A 20,018-nucleotide genomic window follows, 5' to 3' on the forward strand; every position below is an offset into this window, starting at 1 on the left:
AGAAAGCTGCAGTCTGGCCTCAGGAACTCATTTTGAGCAGACTCCAAGTGAATTGCTGGATGCTGCTCAGGTGGGGGGTTCCCAGACAGCCAAGCACTGCTTCCCACATGGAGCAACACCCGCTGCCGGCATCACAAGCAGAGGGACATAAGCCAAACCTGTCTGGGAGCTCCAGGCCTGGCTGGGACTGCCCCAGCTCATGGAAAAGCTCCCTTTGACAGTGGAATGCCTTAAGGCTCTTCATTACTGTAAAGGATCTCCTGGCTGCCCACGTGTCTGAGACGAATCTGACACCAGCGCTCACTGACAGCAGAAACTCTTGCAAGGTGACAGATGAAACCAAATCTGGGTTGGTTTTAAATGCCACCTGCATGAAAACAGCCCAGCACACATGTAGGAAACCTGCTAAAGCAACAGGGAACACGAAACATCAGGACACAGGCCTGAGACAATGACAACACCACATGGAAGCCACAAACAAAAACACGTGTCTGGTGCTGCTGAGCCATCACTCCACGTTCAGCTCAGCACAGCAAGTTCAAGATGAACACCTGACACAAAGCCACTTCTGAGATTTGCAAGTGGGACTAAATCAAAGTTCCTACTTAAATTTTGGTTTCAGCCACACTTTCCTTCTCCTTCCCCAGCCCCAACAGAGTTTTGGGGCTTTGCAGAGCATCATCCCCCAAGAAAAGCATCTGGAAAGGGCTTCCTACAGCACAGCCTCAGTGAGGCCTCACCACGCAGGGACTCCCCAGGGGTGTCCCAGAAGGCCACGACGGTTGTAGCACAGAAGCCACGTCAGTGCATTTGTTTCATGAACCCTACTGGGGAGCCCTCGCTCTTGAAGAGGTGTGAGATCAGCACCCCCCAGCTCAGAGGCTGATCGTCCCCAAACATCCAGACAAACCAGTGCAAAGCAGATCCTTCTTCCAATCACAGCCCCTCTCAGAGCACAGGGAATGCAGCCACTGAGATGAAGTTCATTCCTCCCCGGGCAGAGGAGGATTTGGAGCCATAACACATGGTTGGTTGGTTTGTTAAACAAATTTGTTGTTAAGGTTTTGCCTTTAAGTGGTTGAGCTTGTTCTTTCTGCATGGGGGAAATGAGATGTGGGCAAGGCTAGAAAAAAATGTCAAATACTCCTTTTCCCTCCCCCTGTCCCCTGCAATTAATACCAATGCATCTCCAAATAAGTTAAAATGTCTCTTTAAAGTTTTGGTAGCACCAAATTCTATCCCTTCCCTTCTTCTATCCCCATGTTGTAAACTGGAACACACTGGCCCAAGAGCATCACAGAATATTCTGGGTTGGAAGGGATCCACAAGGATCATCGAGTCCAACTCTAAATCTAACCAGCTTAAAAGAGTTTGGCAAAATAAGCATCAGCCTTCCCCGTGCACACACAAAAACACACTCCCCAAAAAACCCACACCCCTCGCTCCTCTAACAAAGCCTTTTATGTCTGTGGGCATCTACACATCTTTAGTTGCTGCCAGGATGGTTTCAACAGCTGGATTTTGGGTTACAAAGAGCTACAACAAATCCAGAGTCCGTGTGGACTCCATGTGCACCTCCCATCCCATGGCCAATTCCTGTCACAACCCACTTTGCTCCAGGCAGGGCAGTGAGCGCAACGGCTTCTGCTTTTTATTCGTAGCACTGGAGCTTATTCTAAAATTGTACATTTAAATAACCCAGTCATTTTAATCCAGTATGAAGAATTAAAAGCTATTCTGTCCACACAATGCTAGGATGTTTTCTTTCTTCTCAGAGGCCAAATCTATTAAGTAAAACAGAAGAGACAAGTTACTTTGGCTGCAAATAATTAAAAAATCTGGCTCAACATTCTGCTCATCCATTGTGGTGTGTAATTGAGATACATCCTGTAGAAGACCCCCCAGCCAGCTCCCTGTTACGTGGGAACGACGATACTCTTGGCCAGCAAAATGAGAAGAGCAAGATCTGCATTTCCATCCGCTTGTTCCAAGGCCTCGAGAGCCTCCCGCGGGGTGAAACCAGCATTGAGGATCCGGTCGACATCAGCCGCAGGGAAAGCAGGGGCTGGAGTGGCACCCGCGGCCAGTCTGGTGCAGGCAGCTGGTGGGTTCAGTGGTGGCTCCTCACACCCACCCTCAGGAGCAGCACTGCTGCTCCTCCCAGGCGCTCCCGTGAACAGGCCCTTCGTATCCTGAGGTGCGCCTTCACCCAAAGCAGGTGTGGAGGAAACGGGTGTGTTTTGCTCCAAAGTCGGACTAGCTGGACTCTGAGAAGCTTCTGCCAAAGCCTCCCCCTGCTCCAGGCTCTGCTGCTGCCCAGGTGTGGCTGCAGAACTCTCCAGGACCAAATGGCTCTTACCTGGACCCTTCTGCCTCCCTAGAGCCCCCTCCCCGAGTGCAGGCTGACCATGACCGACGGGCCCGGTGCTGACGTGCTCTCTGCTGGAATCACAAGGCTGGCTCCCCTCAGACCTCACCTCGGGGCAGGAGCAGCTCTGTTCCTGGCTCGCTGGATCTGAGCCTTTCTGCTCACCTTCAGGAAGCCCCTTCTCCACTGTTGCTGGCTCTCTGCGAACCATTTCCAGCTGGGAGACTTCTTCCGAGGTGAGAATCTTACATTCCCCTTTCCGACTGATAACCAAGAGTTTGTGAAGCTCTTTCAAGGCTGATGCCAGAGGGAAACATGGCTCTTCTGAAGGTCCTCCTGGAGCCGTGTTCAGCTCGTGGATGCTGGAGGGGGAAGAGCTGACTTCAGCCACCAAATTAGACAACTCTGCAGGAATTTCCCCAGAGCTTTTAGACTGCAGGACATCACCAGTGGGAAGCAGAGCCCTCGAGGAGGACGGAGACTTCAGCAACTCCACCTCCATGGAAAAGGCATCCGAGCTCAGGTCAGATACACATCTGTCGTCGGTCTGCTGCTTCTGCTCCCTTGCTGAGCTCCGCACTTCAGCTGCATCCTGCTCAACTACATCGACTTCCATGGAGGCTTCCATGTGCACACAGGAGGCTGACAGCTGGATAATCCCTTTCGCACAGGAAAGACCTGCTCTCTCTAGTCCATCTCTTGTTTCCAGGGGAGGATCTTCTGGCTGGTTGGCTTCTGCCACAACAGGTTTCTCAACCCCACCAACATGGCAAGGAAGTTCTGGGTCAGTTGTCTCATTTTGCTCCTCCAGATGTTCCTTTTCTGGCTCTTTGCACGTCCGATGGCCTATGGGAAGCTCATGCTCTTGCTCCTGCTCCGAAGGCAGACAGACATCTTCATCCTGCCCATGCTTGGCAGCAGTGTCAGTCAAATTGTCTTTTGTCACTTCCAGAGGATGTTCCTGACTGTGATCTTGTCCTTTAGCATTACATTCCTTTAAAATGTCAGCAATAAATGTTTCTTCGAGTGTCTTCTGTGAAAGGCAAGCTGGATTGGAGCAGGTTGCCTCCCCGGTGTGGGGAGACGGGTTATTTGCCAAGGAAGAGCTATTGGAAAGATGCTCTAACACCAGAGGATGCTCTTTTTCCGGGATTATCTGGCGTTCAGGTGAAGAGTCAAAAGTCTTGACGGCTCTGGGATCAATGGGCTCTGCAAGGCTGGATTCGGATGAGCAAATTGAAGCAGGGGCAGAGACAGAACGATCAAGTAATTGATTTGTGGGATTACAGATCTTGGAATTTAGTCCTGAAGACTGGACTGGATTTTGAAACCCATCAGAAGCTGGTAATGAGGGCATTTCCAGTGAGGTAGTTTCTTTGTCACTATTCTCTGGAGAAGACAGAAGGACAGGAGCAGTCAGGACATGGCAGAACCACCGTTTGCACCGCGGCAGCGCAAACCGGAACGGGTGGCTGTAAATACCTGGTCTGTGGCCCACTCCAGCTGCAGTAAACACACACTACATGCATCAAGGCTTCCGACGTTCTGTTTGGATTAGGAAACAAACACACCAAACTCGTGTTAGCATTCAGAGCACACACCATGCACGGTCACAGCCCTGCTCAGCTCCACTCCCGACTGTCCAGCGTGACAGCGTGGAGGCTGCAGGAGCTCCTGCCTCCCAGAAGGATTCTGCCTGGGAAATTCAGTACATCGAGTCATGATAACTCTGCCAAAGAACAATTTAAAGGTTGCTCTGTACTCTCTGTGCTGCAGAGCGGTCCGTGGGTGATGCTACACACTTGCTAAACCACACACGGCACAGGGCATGCATCTACTGCTCTGTTTTCCCTCTGGCTGGAGATACTCAGGAGACATGTTTCAGGCATATGAGAATTGAGATGGCTACACCATTCTTGGGTTGTGCTCCCAGCAGTGCCTTCACAGGTAAGAGAAGGCGAACCAACACCAGCCTGCTGCAAAAGAGTACAGATCCAAAGGGGAAAGAAACCCCCCAAAGGAGCTGCTGACGAGGCTGGGAAGAGCAAAGCAAACGAGAAACAGGCAGAAGCCAAGCCCAGCTCGCTGCTTCCTTTTCCCCATGAGACTGGATGAATAGCAGATGTCTACCAGTAGCACCACACACTGCTCTGGTTATCAGGAGAGGTTAAAGAAGTGACCTTATCTTGCTGACAGTCTAATCTAGCTGAGGTATCAGCACTCTTGTTAAATCACTCACCCGACCTTTGCGGTCAGATCAGTCCTGCCATCACAGCCCTGCTCCTCCCAGGTCACACATCCATATTTTGTGCTGCATAAGCTCCCTTTCCCCTCCCAAATTCAGTGGTCTTAAACACTAGTTTTCCTGAAGTCTTTCCCTTTCTACAGGAGTACTGGGGCACAGCTCACCACGCCCACACCTACAGCCGGGATTCCCTTTAAATTCCACAACATGGAATCTGCCTTTCTCTCCTCAGCCTCTTGTTCTTTTATTCTCTGTTAACTAAAACTGGTGCAGTATGTGCCATGATACCACCCCTTGGATTGATGCACTGCTCATCTTTCCTAAGGGAAAAGCCTTGTGACACAGGATATGGATACAGATGAAAACCAGAGGGATCCTTTCTGTTTCTATGTGGAAGGATTACGTTCTCACTCTGTTCCCAAACCAACCCTTTAGGGAGGAAGCAGAACTGTCCTTTGACCCGTTGGATCATTAATGAGGGTCTGATCAAACCCGCCGGGGAGCTGCATTTAGGCAGCAGCAGGAGCTGTTTTTCTGCCAAGCACTGCTCTGTGTCATCCTCCTCCTGGGGCATCTACAGGAGCTGAATCCCAGCCCCATCAGGGATATTGATCCAGCTAATACCAGGAACAAACTCTTCCCCACAAAGTGCACCATCAGGGATAAATTCCTCTCAGGAATTTAAATCAGGAACAGCCCGAGTTGTGTGTGGTGGCAGCAACTTGGACTGAGGCTGCCTGGATGAAAAGCTGTGTATGGGGTGACCTGCCTGGCTACACTTCCTTTCTTCCTTCTCAAACAGCTCCAGTTTTGCTGCCAGGTTTGTGAACCCCCCATGATCACTGAGTTTTCCAGTGATGGGAAATTGGCACAAAAGAGCATAAAGCCCTCAGAGATAAATGAGGACGTGGAGGATCTGGATACCAGTGAACCACACCAGGGCTCCACCACCACCTCAGCTGCCTTCTGTAGGTCTGAACCACCAGCAGGTCAGCTGACAGAAGTCATGAGGCTCCCTTAAGTGGGCTTCAGGGATTAAATAAAGCTCAGGGATAATCCAGGTGCATTCAAAACGAGCACTTTAATAGCCTCCAGGTGCAAGCAGCCATTTGTGTTGTACCATCTCCTGGAAGGCAGCAAAAATTCCAGCTCTTAGGAAAGAACACACATCTTGTGGCGAGCTGAGCTTCTGTGGTGCTTCATCTTGTTCTCTTTCTCTCCTTCTTCCGTTTCCTGTTCTTTCCTTTCTTGGTTTTCCTGGTACCACCTAGCAGCAACTCAAGTTTTGGAAGAGAGAGAGAGGGAATTTGCTGACATTTTAGGATACAGCCAACAAATGCCTGTGGGCCAGAGGCTGGTCCTGTGTCAGGACTGTCACAGTCAATCTGAACACGACCCCCCCTTAGTCCTGTGCTTTGGTGTTCTGTGAGCATGAAGTGAACACACAACATGCATTTCCTATTCCCATAAATCTTTTACATTCCTCTAGGGCTCAGCATCAACGGAAAGTGGTCGAGTGCTGATTAGGCTGAACAAAGCCATGTGGTCCTTAGAACTCTATGAGGTACATAAGCAGCTTGGATTTAAGTCATTTCAGGCACTTCTTTTTCAAACACTCGACTAAAATGTTTTTACTGTAAAGACTCATAGTTTGAGCTGAGGGTTGCTTGTTATTCGACCCTTTCAGCAGAGAACTAACCCAACCAACTATAATGTCTCATCCAAAGTAGAGATATATTCCAAAAACCAACTCAGGCTCCATCAGGCTCCAGGTTTTAACAGGAAAAGAACTAATATTTACACCTGCCAGGTTATGGGAAAGAGACACAAGCCCAAGGTACTGAGCCCGAGTTTTAGAGACATCAAAACCTGACTGGAAGGTCAAATACGGTTAAATATTAATATTTAAATATAGTTAAATATATATAAATATTAATATCTAATAAACAAAAATAAATTTAATATATTGTTAAAGTTTGTTATCTCACTTCAATCTTAAATATGAGCATGCTAGAGTCTTAAAAAATTAGCAATAAAAAATGTTGAATCAACTTTATCAGCTTAAACCTGACCCAGCAAAGAGTTCTGCATGAGTGTAGAAAGTAGAATTTACTCTGTGCTTCCAGAGGGAAAATGAGCAGGAAGAGTCAAAGGTCTCCATAAAACACTTGGATATAAAATGTTATCTTTAAAAGTTTTGGAAAAGCCTAAGAAATACACTCTGAGGTATTCACAGCTTCCCTGTAACAGCAGGGAAAAAATAATGAATTCTTCCTTTAGCCAAAAGCTGAATTAAGGGAGGAGTTGAACAGAAAATGTGAGTTTCAAACCGTTTGGCTCATAGCTCAGCTTTCAGCTCTTTTGGCTGAAAATAAAATTACTTCACTAAAGTTTGCAGCCACTGAAATCTTCCCTAGCCCAGGCACTGCATCTGTGCAGCATTTGGATTCCAGGGGCACCAGGAACAAAACTACAGGAGAGTTCTCTTTGCAGATCACATTTAAGGCTGAGGATGCACATAGGGATGTGAATTCAGCTTTTGAAATTTAGAGCAACTACAAGAAGCAATTCCCCCTCCGAGGGCACGAGCACCATTCCAGGGAAAACTGCTGCAATAGTGCTGTTTCTAAAAATTGCCATGAACTTTTGTCACTGCCACAGCTGCTCTATTTTTCCACAGTGCAGCCATTAAGAGCAGGATTTGGGAAACTTCCCCAAAGCTGTGCTTACACGAGGCTGCTGAAAAACCACAGCTGAGCCACGGCCCTGCCAGGCACTACAACGTGACACCACTGACCGGGTGTCACAGACAACCATTCATGTCCACACCTCAAGGACCAGGAAACCAGGGCAGGTGGGAAGCTGCAGGGAAAGCACCAATTAAACAGCAAACCCCCTCAAGTGCCTTCATGCAGGTTTTGCTGTCCAGAAAGGAAGAGAGAAGTGCACTTGGAGCAAGAATACAGCCCCTTCTCTGCACCCTTTGATGCTGCTCCCCAGAGCTGGAAGGGGAACTGCTCACAGACATCCCGACACTCAGCAAAACAACATGCAGGCTCCCACTTCAGCTGGGCTCCTCCTGGTACCTGCTTCCTCCACGGATTTCTGTATTGCTTCTGCCAGCTCCTGGTCCGCGATCTCCTCGGGCCGCACGTCCTCGCGCCCGGCGCTGTAGGCCAGCCGGGCACACTCCGGGAGCTCCCCCTCCGGCAGGAACGTGGTCTGCGAGCCCGTCGTGCCGATCACCAGAACATTCTTCTTGAGATCGATGGAGCACTGTGGAAGAGAGCCACACGTCAGGGGCCTGAGGGAGAGCCAGTCAGGTCCCGGAGACAGGGGAGAAACAAGGTGAGACAACCCGACTCCGATGGGAACAGCTCCCAGCAGGTAATGCTGGGCCAGGAGCATCAGCTCGAAGCAAAGGGTCCTGTCTGACTCGATTTGTAATAAATCATTCAGTTATAAAGCTTTGAGCATCTCTGATCAGAGCAAAAAGCTTCAGGCAGCAGCCAGGCACCCTGGAGCTGTCCACGATGGATGTAGTGTACGTGCTTCCAGGATAGAAGATATTCCAGCATCAACCCTCTCCAGGAAAACACTACTGAATTGACAGGCGAGGCACTTATGTTGCACTTTGCGCTTAACTTGGAAGAGCCAGTAACTGTTTCAGAAGAGATTTTGATACCTGATGCCTCTTTAGCATATCCAGTCCTAGGAGCATGTCCATGGGCTGCTCTTCCAGGATCGAGAAGGAGCACGCCAGGAAATCCCCTTCAATCTGCACCTGAGCTGAAACACAAGGGAGAGAAGTTACCACTACAGCACAACAAATCTGCTGGGGAAGGTCCGGGCACATCTGAAACCAGAGCTCTGACATACTGCTCTGGTCACAGAAAGTCCAGCCCTGTGCAAGCCCCAGGGACTGCCAGGCCTGTCACAGTCCCAAGTTAATTATTTTAAAAGCTGACATGCTCAGGAGCCTCAAGTCCTGCTTCTCTGACCCTCCAAACTCAAGGGGCTGTGAGTAGCTCATTAGAACACAAGTCTAAGCAGCAACAACAGTGAACAGAATTGGTTTTTCAGTAATAAGGACAGTCGTCTCCATCCAGAAAAGCTGCACAAGAGCACAGAGAGGCTCCTCTTCCCAAAGGAACAGCACACACTGCACTGTGCTGGAGCCCTTCCTGAGCAGCTCTCCCTGCCCAACACTCCCACCCCAAACAAGAAAGGTCTTGGTGTTCCACATTCACCTCAGGTTTTGCCCCCAGAGAACGTGTTCTCTACACCTGCAGGAGCTGGGGACTCCCTCACCTCCAGGTGTTATGGTAATTCCACTAAAATAAAGCATTAAATGAGACAGAAAACAGAGTTCTGTGCCCGAGACAAACAAACACATTTGCAGATGCACTTTGGTTTTACTCTGTGGGAGTTACAGCACCCAACCAGACACTCCTCAGTGCCAAGACTGTGGGAAATGCAGTCAAACCCCTGCTAAAGCTGCCCCAGAAATGCCAGCACTTACCTAAGTGCACTCTGCCAATGATTTTCTGTGTCCCTACGCCCTTGGCGATGCCGGCCCACCGCCGATCCACCAGCCTCATGATGTTGCACCTCTCAGCACAGGCTTGGCTCATGATGGTCATCTGGGCACCTGCCAGCAACAGAATTCCTGCTAAATCCCCATCACAAATTAAAATTCTCTCCTGGAAGAGCTCAAGATCTGGCACTCAGCAGCAGCCCCAGGGCATAAAGGCTTCCTGGGAATCCCACTGTGCTGACCTGGCTGCCCACACACGGATCAGCACTGACTGTTACTGCACAGATGGAACAACCCCAAGAACTTCCCCTTTAGGGCTGTGGATGGGAACCACTACATTAAAGGCGTGTGAAATCCCCCTGTCTGCAAAATGAGATAAGACACACACACATATGGCAGTGACCTTCCAGGAATGGGAGCCCCAGAAACTCTCCCAGGAGCCCTGATCCGGGGTGTTCACACGCTGCTTCTCTCAACACTTTGCTCTGCTGCCCTTAAACAATGCCCAGGCTGTGCTCAGGTGCTTCAACATCTTGTCGTGTAGTGCTTTATTACGGGATTTCTGGGGAAAACTACTGGGACGTTTACTGTCACCCTCAGTGAGGGAGAGTGTGGAGAAAGATGAAAATAGGGTAATTCACCTGAGTCCACAAAGGCTTTCACAGGGTGCCCGTTGACTTTGCAGTTGATGTAGAGCATCACCACCTGCCCGAAGCTCTCGGGCGCCTCTTCCATCGCTATCGTCATGTTCTCTTCAATGTTTTGTTGCCTGAATTTCATGGAGAGAGAAAAATCAGAATTTCTACCAGCCAGGCCTTGTAACATCCCTCTGACCCACAGACAGACCTGGAAATCCCACCTGCTGCCATCCACCTTACAAACACACATTTAAACCACGGCTTCGTTAGTAAACACAGACCCTGGAGCTGAGGGATTGCTAGGAATGATCTTGGTGTATTCCAGAGACACCAAGCTGCTCCCCAGCAGCCACTGTGCCTTCCAGCCTCTGCCTAACTCACACTGCAGCTCCTGATGACCTTGTGTTGGCCACGGGAACCTGCCACCACAGCGTTAACCCGGAGGAGTCTCGAGCAAAAAACCCGCGTATTCGTTAGTCACACCGAGGGCACAGGGAGATGTTGCCAGGAGCTACATCCCTGGAATCCCACACAGCAGCTGAACATTAAAATCTTCCTGTTTCCCTGGTATCCTTCCTTTTCCAGGCATAGGAAGGGAGGGAGGTGAGCAAAACCACAGCGAAAATGTCACCACGAGCACAAGCCCTTGGTGTAAATTCAGGCCGACAGAAGAAATGCTCTTCCAGAAGCCCCTCATGGCCCCCAGGACAATCTTGGAAGTGATGGCTATTCACACTGACTGCATCTCCCAAAAAAGGGAAAAGGGCTCCTATTTTGATGCCATTTCATTTTTCACTAGGCAGGCTGTGAAATCTGGGGACTGCTCAGCCCAAAGTGTTCCCAAACAGCTGCACAGCCTTGGGCACATCCCCTTTATCTGTCCCTCATCTGCAGAGAGAAGGGAGGCATTCCTGTGCCTCCAAGCAATGTTTCACTATCTACAAATGTCTGGTTTCTGCATTGCTGAGCATTTATCCAACACCAACAACTGTTATCACCACTGAATTTTGTTCTTACCAAGGATGAGTCTGTACCAGACAGATACTTGGTTATCGGGGCAGGGGGGAAACCACCAGCCATGTCCTGACTCAAGGATTTATCACTCAGTTGAAGAAATCAAGCCTCAGCCCAAAGCAATTACATTTGGCAGGCAGCAAGAGGGAGGGAGCTGACGAGCAGAATGTGTTTCTGCAGAACATCGCTCCGACAGCGGTGATGTTGGAGACTGGAATTAGCCAGAGACACAGAAGAATTAGCAGGATGTGAAACCAAACCTCCAGGGCAGCTGGGAGAAGTGACGCCGCGTTGCTGTGCTGAGCTCAGCCCAGAGACCAACGCTGGCCCAGCCCTCTGCTCAGAACACAGCTGAGGCGCCCCAGGTTCCACCTCTCAAGAGCAGATGTGCCTTCCACAAGCGCTCCAGTTTCAGACTGGACCAGCACAGGCAGCTCCAGGACATCACACACATGGACAGAAGTGCTGCCACCTCATATCATGGAGCCATGGAATGGTTTGGGTGGGAAGAGACCTTAGAGACCATTCCACCCCCTGCCATGGGCAGGGACACCTCCCACTGTCCCAGGTTGCTCCAAGCCCCGTCCAACCTGGCCTTGGACACTTCCAGGGATGGAGCAGCCACAGCTTCTCTGGGCAACCTGTGCCAGGGCCTCCCCACCCTCACAGGGAAGAACATTCTGTGCTCAGCTGGACACACTTCAGGGATGGGGTGCACCTACACATCCCGAATCCCAACCTTCCCACGTGCTAAGGTGGCCCAGAGCATTGCCCTGCAAGCGAACGTGTCTTCATACAAGGAGTGTGTTTAGATTCTACCTCCTCCAAGGAAAAGCCACCATGGAAGGCAGCACAGAGCAGTGTTTTCCCCAGGGAAGATCCCCGAAGCCTGCAAAGCACTTTGGTTTGTTACCTTATGTCTTCTTCTATCTTGGCCTGTGCCTCGAGATCAAAGGGGTCAGCGGAATAGAGTCGGATCCTCTCCTGCTCCCGCCGGGCTCGGTCCTGCTGTTGCTCCAGCAACACCCTCGTGAATTTTTCTGTGGGAACAAAGAGATACAGAAATGCTTTTTACTGGAAATTACTCTTGCAAATCAAATTCTGGCACAGCAAATGCTTCCTTTGATGCCAGCTGAGGGGCAGACTCGGCAGCACACAGAAAAAAGCTTCCTCTGAGGGCAGCACGGATGGACCTCAAAGGATCGGGGGCAAATTTGGGAACCCGCTGAGATGAAAAGCAACTGGACAGAGCTCGTTCTCCTCGTGTCCCTTCCCAAACCCTGCCCAATCAAACTCAATTTCCTGGCACATACATTTTTATAAGGGAAAAAAGTGAAAAACTCACAGACTAACAGCAAAACTTTCTTTAAACCCGGGGAAACCAAAGCCAGAGATTATAATCCATAAAGATGAATGCCTACCACTGGAACCTAGGCTGGACACTAAGTCTAGATGCACATTTTAAAACCACAGCTTTTAGATCCCCACTTTTTGGATGGTTTCTGACTATTTTTCACTACCTGGATGGGATCAAAAAGGACGTGGCAGTCCATGGAGGTCTGTACACGAGGAGGGTTGTGGGTTTGCTTCCAGGGATGCAGTTCCCAGGAAGCAGTTCTGCCTCAAGGGCTGTTACATGCTCAGGGAGGTCGTTTGGTACGTTTTGCCATTTGGATTTTTGAAATTAGGCTTCTGGACAGCAGGTGCCTTCGTCCAGCACAGCCACAGGGCACAGATCCATGTGGATATTTGGGAATCAGAGCCGAGCTGAACTGGATCTGTGCCCAGACACCGAGAGGAGCACCTGTGCAGCAGGACAAGGGCATAACCAGACCAAACCGCTTCCTCCTGAGAGCCCAGTGCAGCCGTTTGGGACTGAAAATGGACATCTGGCTCCAAGTTTGACGTGCACAGACCAGGCAGAGCAGCAGAGGAGCCACTTTTGAGTGTCTTGGGCTTAACCTCTGGTTTCCCGTGCCAAGAATAGCAGCTCTGCTCAAGGTGATGGGAAAGACTCCCAGCAAGAAGCGTGAAGAAGCCCAAGAATGCAAAGAACACGGTTTTAACTCTGGATATGAACTAAAGCCAGAATTAAAAATTAAGTAGGCTGACAATATCCATGGAAGTTTCTTTCTGGCTCCCCTTAACAGAGGGAGATCACTCAGCTGTAACACTGAAAGTGGGAGAAGTCTCCTGCTAAAATCTCCTTCTCTTCACTCATTTCTCCAAACTCAACAGGATTTATTTCCCAACTAACATCCTGCAGAGGTTTAGAAGCACATCTGCATGCCCAAAATTCTGCTCTTTCCGTACCAAAAGGACACCAGAGTTCAAAGCTTTCATTACAGGAAGAACGAGGGACCCACATCACCTACTCACCTGCAGAGAAAGTGAAGGGCATGGTACAAGGCTTCAACTGTGCCCAAAACACACGGACACTTCCAAGATTAACAGAAACTTAAACATTTATGATTATTGTTATTGAAAAAGCTCCTGAGAGACACTATTTGTGTGTTCCTTTTCCTCTCCCTTTCTGAGGCTCACTTCCACAGCAGCCAATAACTACGGACAGAGCTGGTTTTGGAGCGTGCTGCTCCCTGCTGAGTCCCAGCAGGCTCTGGCATGCAGCAAACACACCACCTTTATTGGAAAATGTGCATTTGGGAGTGTCTTAGTGAAAAAAATCAGGAGCTGAGTCACCCATGTTCACAGACACCTGACTTATCTGCGCATCTGGTATTTCTGAGTAGGGGACAGAGGATATTAAAGAAGCCGAGCAGGAGAAATACACCCAGAAAGAGGAGCTCTGCCTGGAGTGCTCCCAAAGGCACCTTTCATCCACAGCCTCCATGAGCCTGCAGCAACCCCAGCTCGTTAAACACCCCTGATCAGCCCTCCAACAGCTCCGAGCCCGACTCACCGAGGTCCCCGCTCAGCAAGGCCTCAGCCAGGGGCGGGTTGCGCTCCTTGAGCAGGGACAGCTCGTGGGGGTTGGCCAGCAGCATCTCCCGCAGCAGCGCCGGGTTGTCCAGGCCCTGCGGGAACGCCGGCGCATCCGGGGGCGACGGGCGAGGCCGCTGTGCCGGGGGCTGGTGCTGCTGCGAGGACGTCCCGGGCACGGCGATGCTGCTGAAGTCTATCCTGGGCAGACCTGGAGGGAGGAACACCACAGGTGTCGTGGGTACAACCCGCTGGAAAACCACGGGGAGGATGAGCTGCCCTTAATGCTGCATTAGGGCGGATCCCGTGAGCAGCAGCTGAGTCGGAAGCGCAGCCACGGCCCCGGGTTACTGGGTTAGGAACGACGGCGCGTTTATGTAACTGGGCTCGTCTGTCTGCCCCGTTTTTAATCCCCTGAAATGCACTTGCTGACTGGTTATTCCCAGCTTCACAGATGTGAATCCCTCATGGAGGGACCGCAGGGCTAAACCCAGTGGCTCCAAGGAACTTCGGAGTCTCTCGGGTTAAAAAAAAGCAGGGGGAAAAAAAATGTAGTACCATTCCTGCAGACCTGCATTGCAGGTACCCATCCTCCAGCTGAGGCAGGACCAGGACCTCAGCAATGCTCCCACGCCCTTCTCAGCCAGTGGCACCTTTTTCAGGGATATTTTATGAGTGGGATTTGCTAGGAATGGCTGTGGAAGGCAGGAGAGAGGCACAGGGCTCCACTCAGACATTCCCGGAGGAGCCTTTCACGTGTACACACAATTGTGCCACTGGGTTTGGTAAGATGGGGCTTCTCACGGAATTTGCCACAGGACGGTTTAGGACACATCCACAGGCACTGTTTCTGGGTCTGACACGGCTGTGCCATCATGCCCAGCGGGAAGGGAACCAGCGCTCATAGGAAAACTCATACACCTTCACCAAAACTGTTCTGGACCCTCCTGGCTGCCTCCATATTTCCCCAAAACAACAGTAAAATGGCACTGGCTTCCTCAGGACAAAACAAACATTAAATTGGAAGCCCTTTAGCTAATTTAAAAGCCCCTGTGCCTCATCCCAGTCACCTTCCCTCCCTCACCCAGTGGGGTGTCAGACACTGACAGGAGTTGGATAAAGCCCAAGGAACCTCTGCAGGCTCAGAGCAGCAGCTGGCACGGAGCCCTCCTCACCTGGGAAGCGGATGGAAGGCCGAGGCTCCACCGTCTCCTTCTGGCGCAGGATCACCACGTCCCCGTCCTTCAAGCCATAGGAGGCCAAGGACCTGTTGTTGTCGGTCAGCGGCCGCTCCGCATAAACGATCTGCGCGAGGGGGGAGCGCCAGGAGAGCCACCAGCACCACAGAGCGGACGAAAACCAAAAACATGGCAAGATGTTACTTTTCTGTAGGGAAAAAAGCGCTCCAGCAAATCCTCCAGACCCGTGTCAAGCTTCAGAAGGGAAGATGTGATGTTCTCACAGGCCTGGCCAACACCCCTCGGGCACGGCAGGGCCTCAACATGTCCGTGGTTGGACAGCGCAGGGTTGGACTTGCCGAGATCCAGCACACCAAAGAAGGGCTGGTCTGCCCTGATTAGAGGCCAAGATCATTAAGGGAAGCAAGCCTTGAGCAGGACTGTCTGCCCACGTTTCCAAACTCCAACCTCTGCGATTACACAAGTCAGGGATGTTTTCTGCAGCGTGACCTGCCCCCAAGACAGCACCCACTGACCCTGGGCGTGCCAGCAGCACTGATCCAGGCATACCCATGGATGAGCCAGCCCAACATCTATGATCTCTGCCTTTTCCCACAACACAGCTCCCCAGAATAACCAGTTCTACAGGGACCTCAATCATTAGCTCAGTGCTTTCCAGTTCACTCCAGTGACATAACTCTATTCACACTCAGAGCACCCAAAGGCTCCGCTCAGACTGCCATCAGTCCATGGTGGGAAACTTCTTGTGACTATCAAACACAAAGTCACATCCATTTCTATTTTTGATAACCTGACTTAATGAAGAGTCTGCACATTAAACACAAAAACACTGAGATAAAGGTGAATAATCCCCATTGGACCATTTCCATTAACACTGGACCTGTAATACCTACAGAGGCCCTGAATCACAGGGAAGTAGGAAAAGTAAAATAAGGCTGGGCTTTATGGGAACAAATATTCCCAGAAATGGTACCAGCCAAGGCAGAGGTTTCTGTGCATTCTCTGGAGCACAGCGAGATCAGGTGGATCGGTCCGACCGATCCTACCCCTGGCAGGAGTCCAGAGCAAGGAGCACCAGAGAACTCGGCCTAAACCCCTCGGGACCATGATCAAATTTCACGTTTACCATCTTGTGTAGCCAAACTGTGTCTCTTTGGGGCTGGAAAAGGCCAGTTCAGCAAGAATACGTTCACCACAGGTCGGGACTGGCCGAGCCGCATGGGAGAAGCTTTCTCAGCCCCGGCGTGGCCACAGCCCTGATGCTATCGCAGGGAGCAGATCCAACACGCTCCCAAAAACCCAACTGCTACGTGTCCTAAGGTCTAGACTACAGCCTCTACAGCCTTCCATTGCTTCACTCCAGCGACTCCAAAATCTTACACAGACTCTCACTGTGACATTCAAACAGCAGAGACCCACCGCCAGCAGCGGTGCCAAAGCAGGGTAAGGCAGGAGGAGCACCAATGACCAGAACCCTGTAGGACAGCAGCCAGAGGCAGCAGAACTGGGGCAACACACGCGGTGGAAATGAGCATAAGCTTCCCCTACCTTCTCACTGATACCACCCTGCAGGTACTGCCCAGCCTGGGTCCCTCCCAGAGCCCCTCGGGCCGGGGGCAGCGATATTGAGGTGCACAGTCCCTGCCCCACACGGCAGCACCGGATAACCAAGGTCAGCCCGCGCTGGCAGAGCCCCGGCACAGCTCTCACATTACCGGCCGGGGTCGGCGCTGCCGCAGCCACAGCGAGCGTGTCATAAATCCCAGCTGCACACCCAAATCTGGAATGGCAGATTCCCTGCGCAGACACTCTGGGAGAGACGAGTTAATCAGTTTAAGTGAGGCTTTACCTCTGTCGTCTTGCTGGGATTGGATTTATGAGCATTCGGCCTCACATCCCAGACAATGAATTAAGCACCCAGCACTCGTGGTACATCCATTACAGCTCGGATTAATCCACTCCTGACCCCTTCTGCTCCACTCCTAAAACAGATTGGATTGTGCTGCCTCTTGATGATCTGGTTTGTGGCTGTTTTGCAGGCTCCGGACCTGGGCTCTTCTGGAGGAGACTTGGGCAGGGATGCAGGCACTGATGGATTCATTGTGCATGATGAATCCATAGGGTAGAACCTCCTCATGGAGCAGGGAACCCCACGCAGGAGTGCTGGATACCACCAGCAGGCAGCAATCAAGCCAAACCCAGAACCCATCAAACGTTCCTGAGCATGGCAGAGGACAGGACATGGAGGGCACAAAGAGAAAGAGAAACGAAGGGAATGAGGTGCTGCCAGAAGAACATGGCTCTGCCAAGAGCCTCCCTGTCCCTCCCCCTGAAAAGCCACGGCCTTGGTGCGTGGAGGAGACCATAGGAAGCCCAATTATTTCCCCTCTCCTCACCCAGCTCCTCTTATCACCACAGCCACAGGCGCCGCCTCCTTTATCTCACACTGACCTCAGACCCCTCACAGCTCCCTGCTCCACCCCAACCGGCAGCACCCGGAATTAACCTCCCAAACCAGCAGGGAGCAAGGCTGGGATTAACCCTCTTCCACACACAGTAATGGTTTACTCCACCCTGCACGACCCTTACAATGAAATTCATCCTCTCTTGTGCCAACACAACACCTTCAACGCAATGTCCGTCTTGGCTGTGGGAAAAGGGCAGGAAACAGCTGAGTTTGGTAGATGTAAAACTGCCTGTTTGTGGTTTGAGAATGCAAAATCCTTCCATACAATGAGCTGCATCACCGATAACTTGCATTTTTATAACTTTCACAGAAACACAGAATCATTTGCGTTGGAAAAGCCCTGCCAGCCCATGGAGTCCCCCCTGTGCCCGATGCCTACCTTGTCCCCCAGCCCAGAGCACTGAATGCCATGGCCAGGCCTTCCTTGGACACTTCCAGGAGTGGGGACTCCAAACCTCCCTGGGCAGCCCCTGCCAATGTTTAACAACCATGAAGAAATTTCTCCTGATGTCCAACCTGTTCTCCCCACTAAAGATCCTCAGAACACCTCACAAACACCGGAGCAATAAATAACTGCCTGGAAAGCCCAGCACGACGCGGCGCAGGATGATGCACGAGAGGCAGATGGAGGAGCAGAAGGAAGGCAGAGGTGGCTACAAAAGCGCAGCACTGCTCCCGTCCCGTCAGCTGGGGGGGAACAACTCAAACCAGGGAACTCCGGGCAAAAAACAAGCAGAAGCGACCCCTCGTTCTCCTAAACCAGACCTGGAGCTGCAGGTCCCTGTGACACAGGGGACAAAGCTGACAGGCAGGAGTTTGTGCTCCAGTTCATGCCTGGAGATGTCAAAGCCACTGAGGAGTCCCACATGTAGGGGTTGTCCCCAGATCTAGGACGTGGACACAGGATTTGCTGGAGCGCAGAACCTTTATGTGAGGGGGGGTTCTCTCTTTCTGCCTGCCCAAAACCAAGATTTCTTCCTCTAAAGGAAAATCCACCTCACCTGGATTTTCTACCATTGCTCTGAGACTTTCCCCTCAACACCAACCTCCCATTCTAAAATTCCCCCTGCTCTGAGACCACTTCTCCCTCAACACCAACCTCCCATCCCAAAAAACAAGGCTTGCCCAAGGCAGAGGGAAAGCCAAGCACCATTGGGAACCTGCTGGATGAGGACAACTCCAACTCCAGGGCTGCTCCTACAGCAGCTCTTCCAGCACTGACTAATCTTGGCTTGGCTGGAAAAACACTTTGTTAATGGGGACTGGGAAAAGGTTCGGGAAGCAAAAGCCACCACCAGTAAACTCCACAAACTCTGCCAGGCAGGGCCAGTGTGAAGAAAAGGAGCCAGCCCCACCCTGCCCAGGAAAAACCGAGAGGAACGGCCACAAAAGTGGGACTGAACCCAAACCATGAGCAAACCCCAGAGGGACGGACAGATGGCCCAGGGCCGCCCCCACTCGCAGCCTCCCGCGTGTTTTGGCAGCGAGTGAGCCCCGAATCTGGGCTGAGAGGGGGAATATTTGCTGGGAAAACCACACGGATGCGCCCGTCTGGTCCCCGTCTGGTCCCCACACCTGTGTGGAAAAAAGGGAGGAAAAGCCTCAATGTGCCCTTTCGGCCCCAGACCAGACAGGGCTTTGATGGGATAAACAAACCCCTTCCAAACATTTCAGATCCGTTCCCGAACATTTCAGGGGGTTGCGGATTCCACGGGCCACTACCTTCCTCACCCTCCGACTCCCTTTTCTCTCGTCCAAATCCTGCCCCGTTTAAACACCAAATTCCTACTAAACCTCAATAAAAACAACAAACCCACGTTATTCTCCCCCCTTTCAGCCGCTCAGCGGGAGCAGAGCGAGCCTTTTCCGGAGGCACCAAGTCACCGAGCACTCGGAGCCCTCTCCCGAGGGGCAAAACGAGGATTTTGAGGGAAAAGCGACGGAGGCGAAGGAGGGCGGCGGGGGAGGGACCCCGACCCTGCCCAACGATCCCCAAACAAGCCCCAAACTCCGGATCCGCGGGGTGGAGGCTCCGGGGACCGCGACCCCGGGAAAGGGGGGCCACGGAGCCGCTCCCAGCCGGGGGGACCCCGCCCCTGCGCAGGGCAAGGGGCGCAGCCGCTCCCACCCGGACCCGACCCCGGGGGCACCGCCCGGGGCCCTCCCGGGGGCGCCGCCGCTCCGAGCGGCGCGGGGGGGGGCAGGCCCTGACCTGGCTCTCGGCCGCCGGGATGCCGGACTCCAGCTCGCAGAGGGCGCGGAAGTTCTGGAGCTCGAAGTCGGCGTCCACCTGGAGGCTGAAGGTGATCTCGGAGCGGTCGCGGCGCAGGCAGAACACGGTGAGCAGCATGGCCGTCCCCGCCGCCGCCGCCGCCGCCGACAAGCGCCGCCGTCGCAAAGCGCCCGCCCCGCCGGGCCCGGCGCCGCACGTCAATCAGCGCCGCCCGGCCAATCGGGGAGCGCCGGCGGGGGGAGGCACCGCCCCCTCCTCAAACCGGCACGTGGGAGGGGCCGGAGAGCCCCCGGGTCCCTGTGCCCGCCCCGGGTCCCTGTGCCCGCCCCGGGTCCCTGTGCCCGCCCCGGGGCCCTGTGCCCGCCCGGGTGTGCCCT

General features: G+C 52.3%; 1 protein-coding gene across 4 annotated transcripts; it reads right to left on the minus strand.

Annotated features, from left to right (window-relative positions):
* Positions 1 to 1,446: 1,446 nt before the first annotated feature.
* DDI2 (DNA damage inducible 1 homolog 2) lies at positions 1,447 to 19,794 on the minus strand. 4 transcript variants are annotated; one of them, XM_027711427.2, is made up of 10 exons: positions 19,621 to 19,794; positions 14,918 to 15,047; positions 13,723 to 13,953; positions 11,716 to 11,842; positions 9,792 to 9,919; positions 9,136 to 9,264; positions 8,299 to 8,402; positions 7,700 to 7,889; positions 3,851 to 3,913; positions 3,671 to 3,757 (listed from the first exon to the last, which is right to left on the minus strand). In XM_027711427.2, exons 1-9 carry the CDS (start codon positions 19,756 to 19,758, stop codon positions 3,897 to 3,899), a joined length of 1,194 nt encoding a protein of 397 aa, XP_027567228.1. In that variant the 5' UTR covers positions 19,759 to 19,794; the 3' UTR covers positions 3,671 to 3,757; positions 3,851 to 3,896. The 4 variants fall into 4 exon arrangements, with proteins under 4 accessions (XP_039241508.1, XP_027567228.1, XP_027567227.1 ...); XM_027711426.2 differs by lacking the exons at positions 3,671 to 3,757; positions 3,851 to 3,913 and adding an exon at positions 5,676 to 5,880; XM_027711425.2 differs by lacking the exons at positions 3,671 to 3,757; positions 3,851 to 3,913 and adding an exon at positions 5,676 to 5,890.
* Between the last annotated feature and the right edge of the window lie 224 nt (positions 19,795 to 20,018).

This window comes from Pipra filicauda, unplaced genomic scaffold, assembly GCF_003945595.2.
Source record: "Pipra filicauda isolate LSUMZ 115617 unplaced genomic scaffold, ASM394559v2 scaffold421_size600610_pilon, whole genome shotgun sequence".
In the NCBI taxonomy this organism is placed as follows: domain Eukaryota; kingdom Metazoa; phylum Chordata; class Aves; order Passeriformes; family Pipridae; genus Pipra; species Pipra filicauda.

Bases quoted from the DNA above. Each gene is read 5' to 3' on its own strand.
- DDI2 (XM_039385574.1), bottom strand. From the start codon at position 3,725: ATGCCCTCATTACCAGCTTCTGATGGGTTTCAAAATCCAGTCCAGTCT.